This window comes from Paroedura picta, chromosome 6 (assembly GCF_049243985.1).
Source record: "Paroedura picta isolate Pp20150507F chromosome 6, Ppicta_v3.0, whole genome shotgun sequence".
Lineage (NCBI taxonomy): Eukaryota > Metazoa > Chordata > Lepidosauria > Squamata > Gekkonidae > Paroedura > Paroedura picta.
In genome coordinates, this window is record NC_135374.1 from 19,013,403 (window position 1) to 19,036,503 (window position 23,101).

General features: G+C 43.6%; 1 protein-coding gene across 3 annotated transcripts in view; it reads right to left on the reverse strand.

The window, feature by feature from the left end:
* CWF19L2 (CWF19 like cell cycle control factor 2) overlaps positions 1 to 23,101 on the reverse strand; it is a 101,343-nt gene that overhangs the window by 19,099 nt on the left and 59,143 nt on the right. For all 3 annotated transcript variants that reach the window (XM_077341571.1, XM_077341573.1, XM_077341572.1), the window contains 3 exons: positions 19,623 to 19,748; positions 18,341 to 18,478; positions 3,163 to 3,375 (listed from right to left, as the gene is read on the reverse strand). In XM_077341571.1, the coding sequence (XP_077197686.1) occupies positions 3,163 to 3,375; positions 18,341 to 18,478; positions 19,623 to 19,748 (477 nt within the window). The remainder of the gene's footprint in view (positions 1 to 3,162; positions 3,376 to 18,340; positions 18,479 to 19,622; positions 19,749 to 23,101) is intronic.

Here is a 23,101-nt window from a genome sequence, read left to right on the forward strand (position 1 = left end):
GCCTCCCTATTCTGGGTTAAGAGCCTCTTGTGGCGCAGAGTGGTACGGCAGCGACATGCTGTCTGAAGCTGTCTGCCCATGAGGCTGGGAGTTCAATCCCAGCAGCCGGCTCAAGGTTGACTCAGCCTTCCATCCTTCCGAGGTCGGTAAAATGAGTCCCCAGCTTGCTGGGGGGTAAACGGTAATGACTGGGGAAGGCACTGGCAAACCACGCCGTATTGAGTCTGCCATAAAAACACTAGAGGACGTCACCCCAAGGGTCAGACATGACCCGGTGCTTGCACAGGGGATACCTTTACCTTACCTTATTCTGGGTTAGATGGATCATTCAGTCTGTTAAAACGATCTCCACAGTGTAAACATGATAAACATGGAACTATAACTTGCACCTTTAATTCCTTTTGCTCTGCTAATAACATCTTGTCCTCCTTATATAGGCACCTGTGCCAGGAAGCTGCTTCTCTATTTGCTTGCTTTGATGGAAAAGGGGTCAATCAGGAGCTTCTATCTCTCATTAGGCACAGAGTAGTTTACCTTCACCCAAGGCATAAACAGAGTGCTATTGACATCTATGCAATTTAAGAAGAGTGTCCTGTCATATGCTCATTCCTATGTTTCGAGAGCTGTAGATAACGCTCCTTTCCAGATATCACCACAAAGTCTATGGCATTGAAGAGCAGAGCTTTTTCCTGTTTGTGAAGATCTCTCTGTGCAATCCTCTTGCCTAGGACAAGTATGTGGCCAGTTTGCTTCAGGCTTTTAGGAAAAGGGGTGGGGGGAATCTCCCTATTTCAAACAGGCATTTGGCTGACTTTTAAATAATTTCTATTTTATTATGGTTCTGAAACATTCTGAAATTTGAACATACAACCTGTTGACTAACACAGCAGAGGTGACAAGAAGCACCAGGGAAAAGTTTGGGGAGGAAGAGGAAGAAAAAAAAGAGGGTGGGAAGCCACAGAGATATAGTAATTACGTTCTTCCATTACAGGCTGTGGCCCTGTTAAAAACTTACAAGGCAAAAGCAGACTATTATTTTTTTTATCCGTGTTTTAAATCTTTTACTTGTTACTTGTTTTAAATCTTTTACTTGTTGTGTTGATCTTTCTGTGAATCTTGGCTTAGTTACTGGCTGCCATGAGAGGATGCTGCTGTTTTTAATTGCAAAGTAGGCCTAAAATATTCAGAAAACACCCAACAACTGTATTTTCCTCTCAGTTTAAGTGCTACTCCTGGCAAAAAAAAAAAAAAAACTCTCTTGATTATTTTGGAGTGGGATATAATCTGATGTAAATTTATAGATGTCCTCTTCAATTAAACCAAAATGTGTCTTACAGGGCAGAAATGGGACTGTGCAAATGGCTGCTTTATATCTGAATTGATTTTGTTCATTCTTTATGAACCTTATTTTTTTCAAAAACAAGACAATGATGCAAAAGGGATACAAAGGAAAAAGATGGATCATGCAACAATCCATATACACAAAAACCACTACACACTACCAGGTATATAGAATGGAGGGGGGGATCTCTCCCCAACATCATCTTCTGAAGTGAATTTTGCTGTGTGCTGCTTGAAGATTAATTTATGTGACTGCTCTGCTTGCAGTTCTTCAGCCAATTGTTTGGCTTGTTTTTTCTGTTTTGATTACGTTCTTTCCTTTTGAAAAAGGTACCTCTATTGTGAATGGCATTTTCCAGTGGTATTATATTTACTTCTCTTGCAAAATCTGTCTCAAAAAGGCAAAATCTTTCCTTTTCCTTAACACTTGTTGGTAGATCCTGACCTGCATTTCTTTTTCTGCTACTTTAGATGGAGATTTTCTTTACTACTTTAATATGGGGTCTTGTGTTCTCTTATAAGTGAAGTGAACCAGTATATCTCGAGGCAGCTTTTTTCTTGAATGAAAACCTTGAAGTCACCCTAAATATCTGATCAATATTGGGAAAATCTTCTTATACGTAAACCTTATAAAATCCAAATTGACTGCTCACCCACTACTTGGCCAGATGTGGCAGCCCATTCCTCCACAGCCTGCCTGGCTGGGCCTTTGGGAAATGTGGGATTGGATGGGAAGATAGGGACAGTGATGACTTGTGTAGATACTGTTGTATGGGTTAGAAGTAGGAGGGACAGTTCCCCTCCAAAATAGCTGTTTTCTCCAGGAGAACTGATGCCTTCCTTTCCTTTCCTCCCTCCCTCTTTTCTCTCTTTCCCTGTCTTTCTCTCTCTTTCATCTTCCTGAAGGTTTCCAGGCTCGCACCTGGAAGTTGGCAACCCAGCTGTCTGCATATGGAGGAGGAGTCAGGAATCAAACCCAGGTTTTGAGATTAGAGTCTGCTACTCTTTAACCACTTGACCACACTGGATCTCAAATACGGTTGTGCGATTCGGCATCCGAAGCGGCCGTTCCCACCGGTATCAGCCAGCACTGCGCCGGGGGGGGGAGGTGCCGGTGCCGGCACACCAGTCTCTGCGTCTCCGTGTGTGTGCCCGCACATCCCCCCCATGGCACGGCGCTGGCTGCTACCAGCGGGAATGGCCGCTTCGGAAGCCGAATCGCACAACCCTAATCTCAAACTCAAGCGGGGAGTGGGGAAGGGCCAGAACCCAGGAAGGTCACAGTGCATATGTATGTGCTAGTGCCTGTTGTATTCCTGGGTGCAACAGGCTTTGCCAGTAGTATCTTCAAATAATCTCGGAAGGAAGAGATGGGACTGTTTGTATGGCTGCCCTGTATCTAAATGACTTTGTTCTGTCTTTGTGAATCACATTTTATTTTACAACTTCTAATTTCTACCCCTCTCCTCTGTCACCCTTTTTTTTCTCTTACTGTTGAACTCTGCTTTGGCCTCCCGATTATTTACTCTAAACATTCCGCTATTGTATATCATTGCAGCAAGGTCATCTCCAAATCCAGAGCCTCTGAAGGGCTGTGGAATGTTAACTTGATCATTCTAGACGATGTCATATCATCTGCGCCTCACCCTTGAGGACATGGTTCCTTTCTCTTAATTGGAAGGGCTGGGAACATTCAAAGTCAATAACTCATGCCATAAGAAACAATTTCACTTTTAATCTCATAAAACCCTGGCACTGAAAAACAGCCCTCTTTCATTTCTCCCCATTTGCATGTCAGAACAAGCTCGGCTATTCTTTTACCTTGTTTCCAATTGCAATGATCAAATGTTTGGGAAGTTCAGGACTATCGAAGCAATGGGGACATTTCTCCATGCGCGCAGCAAGCTGACGGTGCTCCTGGATGGCTTGTTTCCTCTGCCTCTCCTCCTCTTCGCCGCTCCGCTCACCCTTGGCGGCGTTCGAAACAAACATGTCGTCCAATGTGTAGTACTCTCTGTCGGTTTTATCTGAAAACTGGAAGGAAAGACAGGTTTAGGCTCTATGGCGTGGAAGACTAAGGGCCAACCTTGAATAGTGGACACCTGTGTTCAAACCCTTGCTGAGTCACCAGAGTTCACATAATGGCCTTCAGCAGTCGCCTCGCAGCCCAATCTCACACAATTAAAGTGATGATCACAACAGGGTCACCCATGCAGGTACATGTGAAGCTATCTTACAGCAAATCAGACCTTCAAGGTCAGTAGTAGAAGAAGACTTGGGACTTATATGCCACTTTTCTCTACCCGAAGGAGTCTCAAAGCGGCTTACAGTCGCCTTCCCTTTCCTCTCCCCACAACAGACCCCCTGTGAGGTGGGTGAGGCTGGGAGCCCTGATTTTACTGAAAAAGAAGAGTTGGTTCTTATATGCTGCTTTTCCCTACCCGAAGGAGGCTCAAAGCGGCTTACAGTCGCCTTCCCTTACCGCTCTCCACAAGAGACACCCTGTGAGGTGGGTGTGGCTGAGAGAGCCCTGATATCACTGCTCGTTCAGAACAGCTTTATCAGTGCCATGGTGAGCCCAAGGTAACCAGCTGGCAGCATGTGGGGGAGCGCAGAATCGAACCTGGCTCACCAGATCAGAAGTCCACACTCCTAACCACTACACCAAACTGTCTGCTCTGACTGGCAGAAACTGTTATGGCCTCAGACAGAGGTCTTTCATACCCCCTGACACTTTGAACAGAAGATTCTGAGAAACATCAAGGAGAATGGTGGTAGGAAAGTAATAATCAGTATCAGACAGGATAGAATAAGAAAAGTTACAATGAGGAAAGAGACTTAGGTAGACAAAAGCTTGCTGCTTTCACACACAGCTTTTAGAGAAGAGACAGGAATCATGGCCCACTGGCTCTCCTTCCTTCAAATGATCTTGCCAAGAAAGAATGGGATTCTCCCATAAGAGGTAATATTGTTAACTGCTGTGGGTATTTGAATTTGAAACTGCAGCTGTTTTATGGGTTATAATGTTTTATATTTTATTCTGTAAGCCGGCTTGAGACGACTTTGTCAAGAGAGGTGGGGTATAAATTAAATTATAAACAAATATACAGTTTTGTCCAGATAACTGCATGGAATAAAATATATAACAGTACTGATTTAAAAAAATCAAAAAGTGAATGAAAACAATGGAAGAGGAAGCTAATGCATGCACCCAAGATTCATTTTCCTTAACTTTCTTATCCGACCAAGGTCCACTGGCCAAATTAAGTACATGCATTTTTGCAAGCCTTCTACTGAAATACCAAAGATATTAAGTTCATTATTAATTATGTCTCAAATTTATCTGCACTCCAAACAGTTCTGGAGGCCTCATTTCAAGAAGGACGTGGATAAAATTGAAAGGGTACAGAGGAGAGCGACGAAGATGATCTGGGGACCAAGCCCTATGAAGATAGGTTGAGGGACTTGGGAATGTTCAGCCTGGAGAAAAAGAGGTTGAGAGGGGACATGATAGTCCTCTTTAATTATTTGAAAGGAGGAGGAGGGCAGGATGGTGTTTACGTTGGCTGCAGAGGAAAGGACGTGCAGTAATGGGTTTAAACTACAAGCACAAGATATCAGGAACAAATCTTTCACAGTCAGAGTAGTTCAGCGGTGGAATAGGCTGCCTAAGGAGGTGGTGAGCTCCCCCTCACTGGCAGACTTCAAACAAAAGTTGGATACACACTTTTCTTGGATGCTTTAGGATGCTTAGGGCTGATCCTGCGTTGAGCAGGGGGTTGGATTAGATGGCCTGTGTGGCTCCTTCCAACTCTATGTTTCTATGAGATCAGAACAGAACGATTATCCCCATTTTATTCCCACAATAACACTCTGAGGTAGAGCAATGACCAGACTAAGGTGACTGATGTCCTGATTCATGGCTTGGTCTTATTTCTTCCCAGTCTAAAGCCAGTCCTCTTAACAACTAGGCCACATCAGCTTTTGTGCCTCAGTAAGTAAGAGAAAAACTGTCAGCAGTATATCCATGAAGAGTGATATGTTCCTATCTGTGATATAATCCAGTCTCTTTGACACCTTTTCATGTGGTTTCCATAGAAACCACATACATTTGGCTCAGAAAACTCTCAATGCAAAATACAAAGTGTGAGAATCCACAAAATTTTGTGTTAGAATGCCACACCCCGCATCACTTACAAAGCTGATTTCACTCAATCTACTGGCTGATTTCACTCAACCACTGCAGGCGTCTTGCAAACAGTTTGCAGAATAATTTTTTAACTGTAAATCCAACCTATATTGCTTCAAAAATGAACACTGCTTGGAAGATTTTAATGACAATATGCTGACAGCCCAATACTGAATTTTAGAACTGATACACAGTGCAAAGATGACAGACTAATTTACAAATATAATTGTGCAGAATGTAATAAAATATGGTTTCCCAAAACTTAATTCCACTTCATTATTCTGCTCAATTTTAAAATGCAACTGTGGTAAAATGCCTCCCTTTTGCTGGGCAGATTTCAAAATAATTACTTGGAAGCACTTATTTTTTCCTCCTCTAAGCTTTGGGAGAGGGGAGGGGAGCCATGACCCACTGGCTCACCCTCCTTCAAATGATCTTACCAAGAAAGAAAGGGATTCTCTCAGCCTCACCCCTTTGTAGAAGCTGGTATTAGAGGTGGGGAGAAGAGCTTTTTTTTCCCCAGAACGAGCTAGGACATCCAATTTGGTGGGGACACAAAGGTAATATCTCCTGCTGACCACAGAAAGTAAAGGTCTCTTTTGCCTGCTGACCATCGAAGCAGGAGGCTGCTCTGATTTGAGAGGAGGTAGGCGCCATCTTGGACCATGTGGCTGCCAGGTGAGATGCTGGTATGTGATAGGAACTTGCAACCTCTTAAGTAATGCACCTACTCTATATTTAACATCAGATAGGTTATGTTGCAGGACAGAAGGATTGAGATTTATCCAGGTTCTTTTGGATTATTTTGCTTAAGTCTGTGTTGGTCTAAAGGTATGCTTATAAACATTTTTATTTTAATACATCTTCTATAAATGTGAAAGCTGGCAGTGGTTCTCTGATCCATGTAGTGCTGCTCTGTCTTAGAAACACTATTCCTGAACAAGGGGAAACCGCAGCGTGAGAGGAGGGAGCTTGGCAAGCAGCTACTCATATAGGGGTGTGCCCTGCAGTTGACACTGTTGCAGCCTGGCACTGGGTGGTTTGGAGACTGGGCCTCGGTACAAGTGAAGGGAAGTTAGAAATCCCTTCTAACAGCTAGTGGTGGCAAGGAGTTACCCAGAGAGACAAGTTCACAGCCAGTCCAGGAGTTGGCACCTCCTAAGAGTAGGCAAAGCAAACCTGTTCCATCACATCACATATAACTATAAAAGATCCTACTCATTTTTGCAAAGAAAATTCAAATTTAAAAGACCACCCATTCACCTCTTAGATAAGCAATCCAGATCTAGAGCAGTAGAAGTACTCATCTAGACTTATTCAAAAACAACACATGAGAAAAGCAACCAAAGACATGAGGACTGCCTCCCATCAGTGCTTCACCAACTGTCCCACCCACTGGTATTGCTTGATCTATATTCCCCTGACTGTGGCTTCCTTACAAAGGCCACGTTTTTCTTCCCTGGTCCTTGGACAGGGAATTTCACTTATCAATTTCACATTTCAATGTAAAGGAACCCAGTCAATTTCAGTCACCTCCAAGTCAAGATAAACAGTGGCAAGTTCCACAGCAGTCTGGGGTGCTGATTGTTGGGTACCAAAGGGCTATATTATTTTATTTAAAAGTGTGTGAAATACTTTTGGTGAATGAAATGCTTATTGGTGTCCTTTCCTGATGGCCATCCTTTGTCCCTGACCTTGGAGGAAAGAGATCAGCCACTGTACCCCAATATCCCCATGTCTATGGGTCAACAAGCTAAAAGCTCATGGTCAACAATGGTAAACATTGCTGTGAAATCAGTCCTGTTGCTTTGGAAGATAATCCATGAAGTTGACCAAGTGCTGTTTCCACCCTATGGCACAGATGGAAACCAGAATGAAATGTTTTCTCTAGGAATGCTTATAACTTGATTCATGGCCATCCACTCAACCACATTTCCCGGTAACAAAAGGTGCAAAATTGGGGAGTAGTTGGCGGATCCCACAGACTGAGTAATGTTTTCTTTAGAAGGGGTTGCCATTTTATATGCCGTAATTTTAAATAATTATTTTTGTGGGCATGTTTTATCTATACTTATGGGATTGTTTTATTGATGTTGTGAGCTGCCCCCAGCCCTGTGTCCAGAGGAGGGGCAGCATATAATTCTAAAAATAATTTAAAAAAAATAAAAGGTCCAATTTAAACTTGAAGCTGGATCCAAAGAAATTCCCACAGCAGTCTCCACTGAATGCTCATATCACAAGCAGGAGTGCAAAAACATGGAACATAAGCACACTAGTGGCATGCTGCAGGGACATTCCTATCCCACTATTGCTATGCATGTATCGGCCGGCATATGTGATGAAAGAGTTTTCAAAATACCTAAATCTACCTGGAACGCTAACAAAACCACTTTGCTTGCAGCCACGGGCATGTTTTAATCAGGCTGAAATGTATGGGAGAAGGGTTTAGGGAGTTCAGAAAATAAGCAATTTAAACCAAAAGGCATGCATTTTCCCTCTGCAATGACAGGCAGGCACCCGAGTCTTGAAAATAAAATTTAAAAAAATCAGGGTCAGCTTCAGTACTCCCTCCACCCTTACCTCAGTTGTCTTCTCTGTATTAAAATTCTGCCACTCTCCATTAGACCCCATGTGGATTTCAAATTGTACTGCGATGGTTTCTTTGAGGGTTTCGCATAAAAGAAAAATGCTTGTGGCAGGCTATACGAACACATGGAAAGCTGTATTCCTGTTAGAAAAGCTGCCCCTACCACCGCTACGGCACATGACTTTGCCAGGCTTCTGACCACACAATTTGACTGAAACCAGACAGCTGCTTGTTTTCTAAGAGTACGTAAGTGGCTTTTCAGATGAGGAAGAGGAGGACAAAGTAGAACAGTGATTGTAAGCAGCACTCTTATTCCACTCAAACTCTTTCGACAATGCTTGTGCTTCCTCTGCTTATGCAAAACCAACCATCTAAAGATGCCACTTGAGCTTGGGCTTCAGCATTCATAAGCTGCAGAAACAGATCTATTGAAAATGGGTTGCAGGATCCAACAAATGCCCCCCCCATGGTTGTGGTCAGGGTTTTGGGCACCCCAGTTGAAGAGGAATGTAGACAAACTGGAGCATGAGGGGTTTGGAGACAAAGACTTATGAAGAAAGTTTGGGGGAGGTTGGTCTGTTTAGCCTGGAGAGGAGACAACTGAGAGGGGATTTGATAACCATCTTCAAATATTTAAAAGGCTGCCATATAGAGCAGGGGCAGTCAACCTGTGGTCCTCCAGATGTTCACGGACTACAATTCCCAGAGCCCCTGCCAGTACTTGCTGGCAGGGGCTCGTGGGAATTGTAGTCCATGAACATCTGGAGGACCACAGGTTGACTACCCCTGATATAGTGGATGGAGCAGAGTTGTTCTCTCTTGCCCTGGACGGATGGACCAGAACAAATGGGATGAAATTAATTCAAAAGAAATTCCGTCTAAACATCAGGAAGAAGTTCCTAACAGTTGGAGCTGTTCCTCAGTGGAGCAGGCTTCCTCCGGAGGTGGTAGGATCTCCATCTTTGGAGATTTTTAAACAGAGGCTAGATAGCTATCTGACTGAGAGGCTGATTCTGTGAAGGCTTAAGGGGGTGGCAGGTTACAGTAAATGAGTGATTGGGATGTGAGTGTCCGGGGGTTGGACTAGAAGACCCATGAGGTCCCTTCCAACTCTATTATTCGATGATTCTATGATTTTATGATTCAAGCCCCTTTCATTCTTCCCCCCCTCCTAAAGATTAATCTCCTGTCCAAGGAAAAGTGATACTTAGACAATTTGTCTTCCAAGCCTCTGCAGCTAAGGTGTGACTTTCCCTTATCCTTTTTCTGGGCTAGGCTAACTGCACATCTAAAAGAGCTGGATAGCTCTTCCGCTGAGAGATGAGTCATCCCCCCCTTGCTCTTCCCGTCAAATTCTGTTACCCTGGAAAGAAAGACGTATGTGCGTGCAGGGCCATCAAGACACAGCTGATATACAGGGACCTCGTAGGGATTTCAAGACAAGAGATGAAAAGAAGGGGTTTACCATTGTCATCCTCTGCATTGTGAATTCCTCGGGGGTCTTCCCACCTAAATACTAACCAGGGAAGGGTTAAATTAGACAGCTACTGATTGGACTTGTAGCTGCCAATGCCATTTTAGAGATGAATTCGGCCATTTAAAAATGTTGCAAGGGACCAATCCCCAATCCTCATGGTGAAGTTGGACCAGGTAATCTTGCCGTCGTGCCCCCCCCGCACTTTTTCAAGTGTCAGAACAATATGGGGGAGGGGAAACTTGAAAAGTTGCATGGTGAGGGACAAGGACTATGGTTTGGCTACCAGTAATCTCTGCAGAGGGTTAAGGAGCACACACATTTATAGGAAATTCTCAAGGAAATTATGGGCTGAAGGGACATTTATTTACACAAGGATTAGGGAAGTACTCGAGGAAGAAACAAAATACAACTAGTCAGGTGCCTGTACAACTAAAAGGGAATTGAAAGCCTTTAAAACCAACTCCATACTGCATGACAAGGAAGCCCTTCAGCTTACAAATGGCCATTTTCTGTAAATTGTCATTATATACAATATAGGGGCTTACATGAACTACGAATTGTACACACAATAAAATAACACAAGAGACCATACCACCAGGCTTAAAAAATATTTTTAACAAATGCAGTCAAACACCATGAGACATCCAACAAATAATGCAACAGGACTAGAATTACAGAATTAGGAAACAATGCAAACGAAAGCAACCTATAGCTGATACAGTAGAGGAAACGAGTAGGGGGCAAACAATGTCAGATATAAGAGTCAAGTTTTTATACATTACTGGGAGGAAAGAGGGTTGGGGTGGAGAGCTCAATTGTACATTAAGAATGTTATTAATAAAGGAATCCCATCCTGATATACCATCTGCACGAGTGTTTGTCTGCCACATTTCTAAACCAGTGCTATATTTTAAATCCAAGTCCCTCTGCTTCTGGCTTTTCGATTCTTTCATTTTTCTTCCATCTGTTTTTTAAAAAAATGTTTCTACTCTTTCCTGTTGTATTCCCCCTCCCCTCTTATGCCCCCATCCCATAAATGTACAAAGTTAGGAGGAAATTAACACCAACTAGATTGGAAAAACCAACATTTACTCTTCAGTATTCAGGAATAGGAGGGCTCATGGCTCATGGCTCATTGGTACTGCATGTGATTTGAATGCAGGAAATCCTAGGTACAGTCTCTGGTGCCTCCAGCTAAAAGAGCTTAGGTATCAGAGATTTTCTCTGCCTGAGTTGCAGCCAATCAGATCAAAGAATACTGAGCAAGACTGAACAAATGGTCCAATGAGGTGTAAAGGAGTTTCATAGGTTCAATGCAAGTGCAGTGAAGAAGGCACTCACCAGTGTGCAGTCTCACTTTCTATGGATTTGGGTGGGATTTGGATATTTTTATACCCCACTTCTCTCTACCCAAAGGAGCCTCAAAGCGGCTTACAATCACCTTCCCTTTATCCCCCTACAGCAGACACCTTGTGAGGCAGGTGAGGCTGAGAGAAACTGCTCTGTGATGACATCTCTAACAGGACTGCGCCTAGCCGAAGGTCACCCAGCTGGCTGCATGTGGAGGAGCGGAGAATCAAACCCAGCTCAACTGGTTAGAAGCCACTGCTCTTAACCACCACACCAAGCTGGCTGCTTCGCTGCAGTATTCACTGTAACTTTTGCCTCTCTTTCCCCCTTCAGAGCTCAAAATTATGGTTTTAAATGGCAATATAATAGTTATATAAATACTATAATTAATCCCTAGACAAAGATAATCCTGCTAGAAGAGATCGTCGATATATACACATGAGGAGTCAGCACAACGCTTTTGGGTGACAGCTCCACATGCAGAAGAGAAAAGGGGGGGGAAACCCACACAAAACGCAAATCCTCTTATTACATAAAACCCTGTAACAACATGCATTTGCGTCTTTTGGCTCTATTTATTACAGCAGTTTTGTAACTGGCTTCCCGTTTATCGCCTTTCGTCAGCAGATCTATTTATTTCTTGCATTTGCCCATTAAAGCCTTCATTTTCCCCAGCAAATAACTCTTAGCGCAATCATAATTCAAGATGCCCCTCGCGTAAGGAGAGTTACTGCTGCTACTGAAAATCTGCTGGGGGAGGGTAGGGGAAGGTGTATAGATTGTGTAAACTGGATCAGTGCGATTTTGAATCGCCATGGCAACACTGACATCATCCATTTTAAATGGCAGTAGTTATATTTCAGGAACACTTTATTCCAAAGATACTACAGGAAACCGGCAAAGTCAAATGTGGCTCGTGTTTGTGAACATGGGGCTGAATGAACTGCAAACGTATTATTTGAACAAGTTTAAGGGTATGACGGGCAGGGTCCGAATCACCGCTGACAATGTTCCGCTTGCATGTCGGGCTTGTCATACACACAGCCTGCTTTCCGATACTCCTAAAAAGCTGCCTGCCACGTCAGGGGAATCTGGGCTGATGCACATCGTGTTGGTCTTAGAAGATCTGCACTAACACACTATTCACTACCAAGCCCAATTCAAAGAGCTGGTGTTAATATATAAAACTCTAAGTCAATGGTTCTCAACCTTCCTAATGCCGCGACCCTTTAAGACAGTTCCTCCTGTTGTGGTGACCCCCAACCATAAAGTTATGCAAGGGTCCTTTCACAGAAATTAAACCGAAACTGACCAGTGGCGTGAAGATCCATTGTTCATGATCGTATATACATTGTTTGTTTTTTTCCTGGGGTTTCTCACCATGCCAATCTCGCCCTTTTCGCTCCGGACAGACAAACGCTCGATCTCGATCTACCCTGCAAGGCTGTTGTGTGGATGAAATGGAAGAGGAGCAATGTCGGCCACTTTGGGACCCCCTTGGAGAGAAGGGCGGGGTATGAACCGAGTAATGAAAACCAATGATTTGGAAGAACAAAAATTGAGTCCAGGGGGAGGAGTGGCAACAATGGTGGCACCCCCCTGGCCAAGCTGCTCGCCCTGCTGCAACCCCTGTGAAAGGGACGTTCGACCCCCCCCCCCAGGTTGAGAACCACTGCTCTAAGTGGTCTGGGACGTGGTTATTTGAATCGGCACCTTCTCCCATGCAGACCTGCCTGAGCACTGAGGTCCAAAGGAGAGAGCATTCTTGTACTGCTGCCTCTCTCAGAGGTGCAAGGAGCAGTGACATGCAAGAGGGCCTTTTCAGTGCTAGCCCCCAGACTTCAGAATAGCCCCCCAGGTGATTCACCAGGTGCCTACATTATAAGGTTTTCAGTGCCTGATAAACACACATCTCTTCACCTTTGACATCTAGTTTCTTCTGTCTGCTGTCCTTCCAGGGAGAGTGGGAAGGAGGGTAAAGGAGGGTTATGTTTTAAAATGTTTTACTGTCTTTCAGGTGATTTTATTCTGTATTTGTGACCTGCCCTGGGACTTCCAGGTGTGAGACAGAAATTCCTTTAAAAAATCTACAAATCAAAATTTTAAAAAATCTGAGGTTAAAAGTAGAAGGGCCACGACACAGATTCCATAACACAGGATGCCGGAGTTAATAAAGCTATAATAGCCCACTCCTGCCCTGTTCCTGGATAGCCATGGCTGATCTCATCCATGGATCTAAGAAGCCAAGCATGGTTGGCCCTGGCTGGTATTTGGGTGGGAAACCTCCAAAGCATAGCAGGGTTGTGACACGGACTACAGGCAATGGCAAACCACCTGCAAATGTCTCTCACCTTGAAAACCCTATAGGGTCACCGTACGTTAGCTGGGACTTGATGGCACTTTCCACCACCAGCCCATGATGCACTGGAAAAGGGTATGAAGCTGGGAAGCTTGCATTTGGTAATGACAGAATCACAGAATAATAGAGTGTGATGGGGCTCCCTGGGTCATCTAGTCCAACCCTCTGCACTATGCAGGACACTCACATCCCAAACGCACATCCACTGTAACCCGCCACCCCCCTTGAACCTTCACAGAATTAGCCTCTCTGTCATTTCCAAGAGAAAGACACAGAAGGTGTCATGCCAGTGAAGGGAGGCAGGGGAACTAGGCATGCTTTAACATGACAAGGATTTTTATGTTTTTGTCAAAGTTTAAATGGCTATTGCTACAGAAAGTGTTCATAAAATACACAAAAACAGATGGATGGCATCAGTCATGTAAATGTACATCTCTTTACCTGCCCCACTCAACTCAGAATGGGTGAGTCTTGAACAAGCCCCTATACAAGGCATCCCTTAGCTCCAGACACTTACCTCTACATTAATGTTTTGATGGCTCTCTCATAAGAAAACTGCCAAAGAGACCAGCCTGGCCAGAGAATGAGCTGGTTCTGGGAGCCAACTAGAACTCTGTCCTCTTCCAGGTGCCCAAGCACTGCAGGACCAAAGGGAAGGGTACTTCTAGCTCCGAGACTGGGCATTGGTCTAAGGACCACTGGCAGGACAGCCCCCAGGCTCTAATTCTAATTTCTTTCATATTGATATTTCTCTCTCCTCTCCTTGTGTGTCTTTTTGGCTTCTAAGTGTCAGGGTGGGGCCCATCTCTTCACTGACATCAACTGCTTTGGGAGTGGACTGGCCATTTAGCTTACAGGGAATATTCTCGATTGAGCCACTGCCTTGAGAACTGCAGGAAGTCAGAAACAAGCACAGCCAAGCCCCAGCAGCTCTGTCAGAGAGGCTGAGTCCACTTAGCTGGGGGCAGTGACAGTGATTCCAACACTGGATGTCAATGGTGACACCTGTCCCCTCTTCCAGCAGCCTGGCTTGTTCCTGGGTTATTTTAACTTCCCAGCCTTCCTCTGGAGACCATAGTCTTAAGCACAGTACATAAATATGACAATTTGTGCAATTCTGTGTGGATTGACTAAATTCTCTGGAATTCCTCTGCCTAGAAACGCACTGAAGGCCTCATTTTCCTCTCCTTGCTCTTCTCCTTTCCTTAAGGCTGATTATTTCAAGACAGCTTTGTTCCAAGGTGCCTTTCCACCTTCACAGCTCTGTTTCCACTCATAATTCCCACTGAGAATAATGTAGAGTCAAAATCATTTCTTTTGGACAGCTCTGCACACACAACTCAAATCTATTTGACTTTCATGTCAAACAGCAAGAGACACCCAGACAGACCTCCATGTGAAGATTTCTTGTCAAGCAGAAATTCAGAAGAAGTTTTAAGAAGTGGAGCATATTAAAGCAAGACAAGAAATACCCCTGCTTCTCTTACCATGCACATTATTGTGTGGTCCATGTTAGAAATCACACTTCAGTATTTCCTAGTTGCAGCAGAACTTACTCCTTGGGAAGAGACGAGGAGAGAGACGGAGAGCCCAAGATAAGGCAGTCAGAAAGACAAATGAAATTATTTTCAATATTGAAGGGACCTTTCTCCTCATATGCTAGGCAGAATATCATTTTCAGATTTTCCTCAGTTTCCACTTTCCTCCCTTCAAGATGACATTCATTTCAATGGATATACTTCTCATTTGTCTCACAAAACAAAAGGCAAGGAAGAGAAAGTCATTTTATGGCTGGCAATTTCTGTGCATTTCATTACCAGAACGCACAAAATGGCTTCAACTGCTATTCTGCAAATGCTCTAAAATGTCCCTGCTGTTTTGAATTTGCTCTCAGGGTTCACCCAGTCACAATTTAAAAACTTACATATTGCTGCAATGCTGCATTATAGTAACATACATGGTGAAGAACAGTCAGTTGTAGGGAATGGCATGTCAGACATGGACAGGGAAGATCGGGGTTCAAATCCCCAGTCAGCTGTGAAGCTCCCAGGTAGATCCTGAGTCAATCAGTTTCTCTCACTCTAACCCACAGATTCTCAACCAGTGTCCTGGGGCACACTGGTGTGCCACTGGGGCCCTCAAAGTGTGCTGAGGCATGTTGGGAATTTTTAATAAAAATAAATAAATTCTTATATTGATGTATACGAGAGTGAAATAATATTTTTTCTTAATTATTGTTCTGTAAAGAGAAGTTTAGTGTACCAGATTGGTTTGTAAAAGAAGAAAACCTATTCCTGTTCTTGATTGTATTTTGGAATGTTACCAAGGCTGATATGTTCTATTCTCAAGGCCAGAGACAGTTGTTCATATCATGCCATTGTTTATGTTACCAGAGGATTGAGAAAGAATGGGAAATTGCCTTTTGTAACCTTTTCCCGGTGACTTAGCATAATGGCAATAGGTGGTCCTGTGGGATGTGTAAGGGGTGGAGACTGGTTATTGGTCTGACCTGAAAAGCATAATCTTTCCCTGCCTTCAGTGAAATATTATAAAATCTCATGTAATCCTTTGTTCAGCACACAGGCTTTTTCGGACAACCCCCCCCCCCCCGTGTCATTTTGTTCTGCTGCAGTTGAATAAAATTATTAAAAGGTTTTCCAGTCTAGTGGTCACTCTGTTTGGGTGCTGCACACTAGGCAAACGATTCCAAAATATCCAGACCAGGCCCTGGGCTATCAATATGGAAAGGTCAAACCAGCCCCTCCTGAAGTGGCCATTGATGGATCTGGGGTGTGTGGGACAGGGAGGGGCCCCAACAATTCAAACATTTGCCAGCCAGGCTCCTATCACTTTGTTGACCTATGTCACTGGTGTCAGCTCAAATTGAGCAAAGTGAGTTCTTTGGGGTTGGGGTTTTTTGTTTTAACTTGGGGTGGCAGAGGGGCCTTCCATGAGCTCTTGGCCTTGGGTGACATAGAGAGGGGCCATCTATGGCCTAGCGCCCACCTGTAGCCAAACATTGGGTCTTGGGTGTAGGGAGAGGTCATTCTGCAGCCTAGTGCCCACTGTGGCCTAGTGCCTGCCCTGGTGAGCTCTGCACTTTGGGCGGCAGCAAGAGGGACCTTCTGCCACTTCAAAAAAGCCTGTCTTTACAGTGAAAGCTAATCGATGGGTTTCACATGGACTGGTGATCCCAGGTGTCCTATTCCGTTGTCACTTCCAGATGGGTAGCAGGGAGCTGTGGCCACCTGACAGCACTTCTGGTGTGCCTAAAAGCCTGGAAAAAAAAATTCAGGTGTGCCTCCATGGTCAAAAGGTTGAGAAAGACTGTTCTAACCACTATACCACAATGCCATGACATGCAAATATAAGTAGTCATTCCCAATGGTCCCTCTCTACCATTGAGTGTAAGAGCTGCTTTGAAAGAAAGAGATTTGGAGAGGAGGGTAGCTGTGGCAGGGATTGTTTAACTCAACCTCATCATTCTATATCTATTACATTTTTCTTTATTTCAGAGACTTACGGCGGCAAACAAACTATGCCTTTTCTGCATTTTAATGAGTCCTGAGATGCCCGTTAGTCAGAGGACATGTAACCAGTGAACATATGGCCTAGTCTGACACTCTAACCACTATACCATACTGCATCTACATCCCACCAAGCCATTTCCCCCAACCCAGTGTGCAGGATTCCAAATGAAAATCTGACCCTCCAAACAAAGGCAAACAAAGGCCCAGGGAGGAAGGAAAAGGGGGGATTGGTGTGGAAAAAGACACGGTGAGCATGGAGGGGTTAAGCTCCCTTCTACTACCACTGCGTCATTTCACACTGCTCCCTTCCAAATGTAGTAAGAAGGGAGAGGCAGCAAAAGCTATTCTTTTGGACCCAACCCAACATGTTTCATAGCTTCAATCTGGCAGTCTCACATTGACTTAACAGGCCAATATTGTAAAAACATCCTAGATACAGGAAACCTTTTTTGCATCTGTTTCTGAATGTTATGCAGGAGTCTAGGGCACGTTCTATGACACGTAATCAGCTCACCAATATTTCTGGCCACACACCTGGACCTAGCTCTGTGCATACCCTAGCATGCACCCAAAAATTGGCTTCACTGGGTCTACTGAATGCTTATATGGACAATGGTGGAAAACTCTCTTTCAAGGAAATTTAGAATAATAGAATAGGAAGGGGCCATACAGGTCATCTAGTCCAATACTCTGTTCAACGCAGGATCAGCCTAAAGCTTCCAGGATAAGTATCTGTCCAGTCTCTGCTTGAAGTCTGCCAGTGAGGGGGAGCTCACCACTGCTGGAATAGTCTGATTGTGAAAAAAATGTCCTGATATCTAGCCAGTACAATTCTACAAGTAGCTTAAACTCATAACTGTGGGACCTATTCTCTGCTGCCAACAGGAACCTTTCCCTGCCCTCCTCCAAGTGACAACCTTTCAAATACTTAAAAAGACAGCAATCATGTCCCTCCCCTTCTCCAGGCTGAACATTCCCAAGTCCATCATCCTTTCCTCATAGGGCAGAGTCCTCAAGTCCTGGATCATTCTTGTTGCTCTCCTCTGCACCCTCCCAATTTTGTCCACCTCAATTTTTGTCTACTATTACAGATATGGTTACTGAAGAACCTCTGGTAAGCTTCAAAGGAACTTGAAGGTTCCCCAGCCCCCAAACGAAAAACCATTATTGAAGGGGGAAAAACAGAATAAAATCAAGGACAATGGCCTTGTCAGAAACATATTGCATTTAAATCTCACTAACCACAAGAGGAAGTGAGAGATCATCAGCATGCACATATAAATGAAGCCCTTTTTGCCTATTAGCAAATAAATGAAAAACCTATATTTGAATAAAATCAGTCACTGAGCTAGTTTGCCACAGTCTCAAAATATCCACATAAAAGCCTCAAGACACCTTAGGATATTGCATGTCAAACAAAACTTTTTTTAGAAAGCTGAAAGTTGTTTTTTTTAAATAAGGGAACGTTCTTTAGCTTTAATATACATTCAGCCACATCAGGCCTTACCTTTGAAGCCATTCTCATGAAAAGCTTATTTTGATCCTCTGCTGTTCTCATTTTTTCATTCCTGACCAAATCCTTCAGGCTCAGATTATCATCGTCCTGAAAATATCTGACCCTTTCCTTATCCGTGTGAGTAGTGATCTGAAAGCAAATAGCAAGAAAATGAACATTAATTTCATACGGGTGCCAAGTATCTTTTAGAAAGAACAAAAAAAAAAACCAGTCTACACAACAGGCCAGAGCTTGAATTTGACAGACACCTTCATTTCTGCAACGTAGTCCAAAACTCATCTCAAAGCAAATTCATAGTAATTATCTGATTTCTCATTTATTGTATTAACACAACAGGCCTCTGCACAGATCTGTTCAAGATGGGATTGATCACAAAACGCACCATAAGCAACTTTTATAACTGGACAAAAGAAAAAGAAAAAGCACGGATCAATATATTTTTTGCCAAACAGGCAATTCCATGAATTCTAGCACTCCAGGCAGCACTCAAAGGGGAAGGTCAGAGGAAGACCATTGCATTGGCTGTCAACCACACCAGCTACAAGTGAAAGATGGGAGCCAGCAAACACACCACCTTTACAGTTGCTATTTGCACTGCAACCCCTATTTTGTATTCTAAAGAATACGATTTGTTAGAGGTCAACAGTTTAGAATTTACTCTTCCCCCGGTTCTTTCCCTGGAATATATTCAAAGATCAAATGGAACTAGGTAAAGAAGAGTTTATAATGCTATGGCTTTCCATTCCATAACTAAGTATTTTATTTATTCATTTATTTATTAGATTTCTTACCCGCCACTCTCAGAATTGACTCACAGCAGGCTACAAGCAAGAATAAAACCCCAATACATAAAAACATAAAAACCATAAAAAATGAATAACAATCTACTCCGGCAGTGAGAAAAATAACACCCCACCCATCAGCACCTCAGGGCCCCAATCCCCAGGGGTGCCAATAGTTCTTGGTTGTGGAGGGGCCCCTTTGATCTCTCGTGTCCTGGCCTCAACCATAGACCTGCTGGAAGAGCTCCATTTTACAGGCCCTGCAGAACCATGAAAGCTCCTGCATGGCTCTTAGCTCTTCCAGGAGCTCATTCCACCCCTGGTTGAAGCTGGGGGAACTTCTTGTTTGAAACTACCCTGTTTTCTTACACTGTTTTGGAGTTCTTGTTACATTTGACTCTGTTTCTGCCAGACACACTCAAAGACCACTCAGAAACTATATTCAAATAAGCAGTGAGATAAGAACTTAAATTTATTCTATGAAGACACACCGTCTGTCTTTTCCTCCTTCCCCTTTTTGGTTCCATCCGTTCTCCTGGAGCATTCACAGGCCAGCTTCTGCCAGATTTATCAGTTCTCACAAGGATCACATCATAGTCTTCTTGGAGGCCTGTTGTCTTTACCAAAATTCAAAAACAGGTTTTAAAATGTGACAGAGAAGGCAAGCAAAATGGGAAATGCTACAAGCACTAGGACGTATTTTAGATTTTAATATTAAAAGTGTGTATATGTGTTTATAAAAGAATTAAAGAAAACAAGCTGAGAAAAATGAAATTATTAATGGAAAAAAAACTGCATTTCTGCTATAATTCCTGCTCTAAACAATATCTGGCCTGAGACATACATATAGATGTACCATTCTGGGTCTTCCATGAAAGCAAATTAGTCATGTCTCCATGTCTCCTAAATAAACCAAAATTTGAAATTAACGGTTGTAGTAGATCTACAAACAGGGATACGGGGGAACTAGGCCGTGTTTAGCGTTGGTGTCCCATACTAGACTGAACTATTAGTAAGGCTGGGAAGGGAAAGAAGGCTGGGAAGGGAAGGTAAAGTTAAGTCCAAGAAAAGGAGGTGGGAGTTCATGTTCCCCAAATTGGCTTCTGATTTATAAACATGGTTGGCAAGGATCCAGGGTTTCTTCCACATCAGACCCAAACAATTAGATGTCAGGGAGTGGGAAGATCATTTTTGAATTTGTAGGAAAAAAGAGATGATAAAACAAAATTAGAGGAGCTGTGTCTAAGCTTCTTGCTTAGTAATTAGAAAGCGGCAGCTCGTCGCATTTTAATTGATTAAATTAGCTCTAATAAGGGGAATGTCATCAAAATTGGGCATATTAAAAGAGACTTTGTCAAGCTTGATAAACACCTATATAAATCTCAATCCGAAGCCATTTTCAGACGAATAAACAATGTGTCTGGCTCACATCTGCTCATCCTGCCCGTAATGACAGCTTTTCTCTGAAAGTACCGACAGAGTAAGAAAGTTTTGCAGTTATGAAAGCATCAGGGCTCTAAGGATTTAATTATATTCTTTAGGAAAAACTTCCCAAAAATAATGGATAAAGGGGTGAAAAGAAAAATAAGGCTGTACACACTGAAATCATCTAACAATCCTGTTTCCTCCTTAACCCAGAAAGTATTTTACCCTGCCAAACCATTGAAAAACCATACCTTTATTCTTCATCCTTTCCCCTCTGCCTATAACAGTCTATTGTCTGGCCCTTTTTCAACACTGAGAATTGCAAGGAATCAGTACCACAAAGAAGCCCACTCTTCATGGTGCCACTGAATCTAATAAACAAGTGATAAGGTCTTTCTTCTATTACAGTGGTCCCCAACCTTTTTATCACTGGGGACCAGTCAACGCTTAACAACTTTACTGAGGCCCGGGGAGGGGATAGTCTTTTGCCGAGGGACGTCACCTCTGCCACTTGAGCCCCTGCTCCACTTGCTTTCCCGCTGGTGCCCCTGACTTCCCGCTGCCCACTGGGGGGAGCTGCCAGCAGCAGCTGCTCTGTGCCACGCCGAGGGGAAGCCCCAGCCATGGCAGCCGCTGGAGAGCACAAAAGGTGAGTCAGTGGTAGAGTGGCGGGGTTGCCCCTGCCTAAACCTTGTCCTCCCAAGGCTCCACCCTGAAAGTGCCAAAAATTGTCATTGGCAACTCTACTAAACAAATTTTGTTTGTCTAACCTCCAGAGGAGGCCCCCTTTAAAGGAGGCATTGAGGAGAATTAACTACTAACTGCTAAAAGGTAAACTTCCTGTAATTGAACAAATATATAGTGACTTCAATAAGGTACACTGTGCTTTTGGAATAAATGTCTGCTTTCCAATTAGATGTCTATGCAAATTTGTCTTCTCCAGGAACCTTCCCCAACAATCACATCTTCTGACAAGAGAGTGGAGTGTATGATCTCAGAAGAAGGAATTATCCAATTTGAAGTCTCCCACCTGTGATGGACTTTTTAAACTCCTCTTCACTATAACCTGTCTGACTGCAGAGATGATTTAAAAAATACCAAAATTGCAAGAGATTCAATTTCTCCAAAATGACACATCTCCAGGGATGAGACACACTCATACAGATTTAGGGCTAGCTTCAGTTTATTAGTCAGTGTCTAAGGCCCAGAGTTAGACAACAAAACCTGACATTCTATGCATAAATCGAAATGTGGAATGGCAATGATTCAGAGCGTTTTTAAAGCAGCATATCAAGGCGACTTCTTTATTCTCTCTGATAAATTTCCTTCTTTCTCATTTAGCAACTGTCCATATGAGATGTATAAAATCCCTTCCACTTCTCTTCACACTCTTCTACAGCAATTCCCCTCCGGAGCATTAATTATGCTTTTAGATAACATGTGCATCAATACAAACAAATGTTTGTGGCAAAGTAGTTCTTTTCATAAATCAGAAAATGAAGCCAGGGTTTCAAGTGAGCTGACAAACCAAGTTTAATAGGGTTCCTACAAGTGCTCTTAACCATGGACTACACTGAGCCAGCACAAAACCACAATTAGAAATGAGAAGTAACAAGTCACACTGTGGCGGAGGGAAGAGAACTCACCCCAAGGCATCTCAGTTTGCAAACCAGAGTTCACAGGGCTTTATGCTACATCTGCACCTATCCGTTGCAAACAACCATTGAGCGTTCAAATAAAGATAACATTTCAATTAGCCTATATAATTTGCAAGAGGATTAGACAGATGAATGCAAGATAGATCTCTCTGACCTTTTCCACACTGGCTGCTGTTGAGCACTTCGGCCAGGGCAGGTTGTCCCGCCTCCTCCCGAGTCTATACCTCCAAATGAGGCACCCAGGGCAGCAAGGTTCCACCACGTGACTCTGCCGCTGGAGGCATTCCCTTTTATTTTTAAGAAGGTGGCATTGCATCACAACACAACCCCACCATTTAAAAAATTTAGAAAGGAGCTGGGCCTGGACAGCCCGACTCATCCCTGCCAGAAAGCCTGACCTGACAAAGGTCCCAATGGTGCCTGCAGCAAGGAAGAGAACATTGAAGAATCCACATTCCTTTGCCAAGGGCGACCAAGGACCTGAAGTGGGCCAGTCCCCGGCTGGTGCTGACATCATCTGGAAGTGGGCATTAGCCCCGCAACCGGGCGAGCACCAGACTGGGCTGAATTCCCCATGCGGAAATGTCTCAGTGGCTACAATGGCTCAATATCCACATTCAGAGGTAGTTAACCTAGAATCATAGAATCATAGAGTTGGAAGGGGCCATACAGGCCATCTAGTCCAACCCCCTGCTCAACCTAGGATCAGCCCAAAGCATCCAAGAAAAGTGTGTATCCAACCTTTGCTTGAAGACTGCCAGTGAGGGGAAGCTCACCACCTCCTTAGGCAGCCTATTCCACTGCTGAACTACTCTGACTGTGAATTTTTTCCCCTGATATCTAGCCTATATCATTGTACTTGTAGTTTAAACCCATTACTGTGTGTC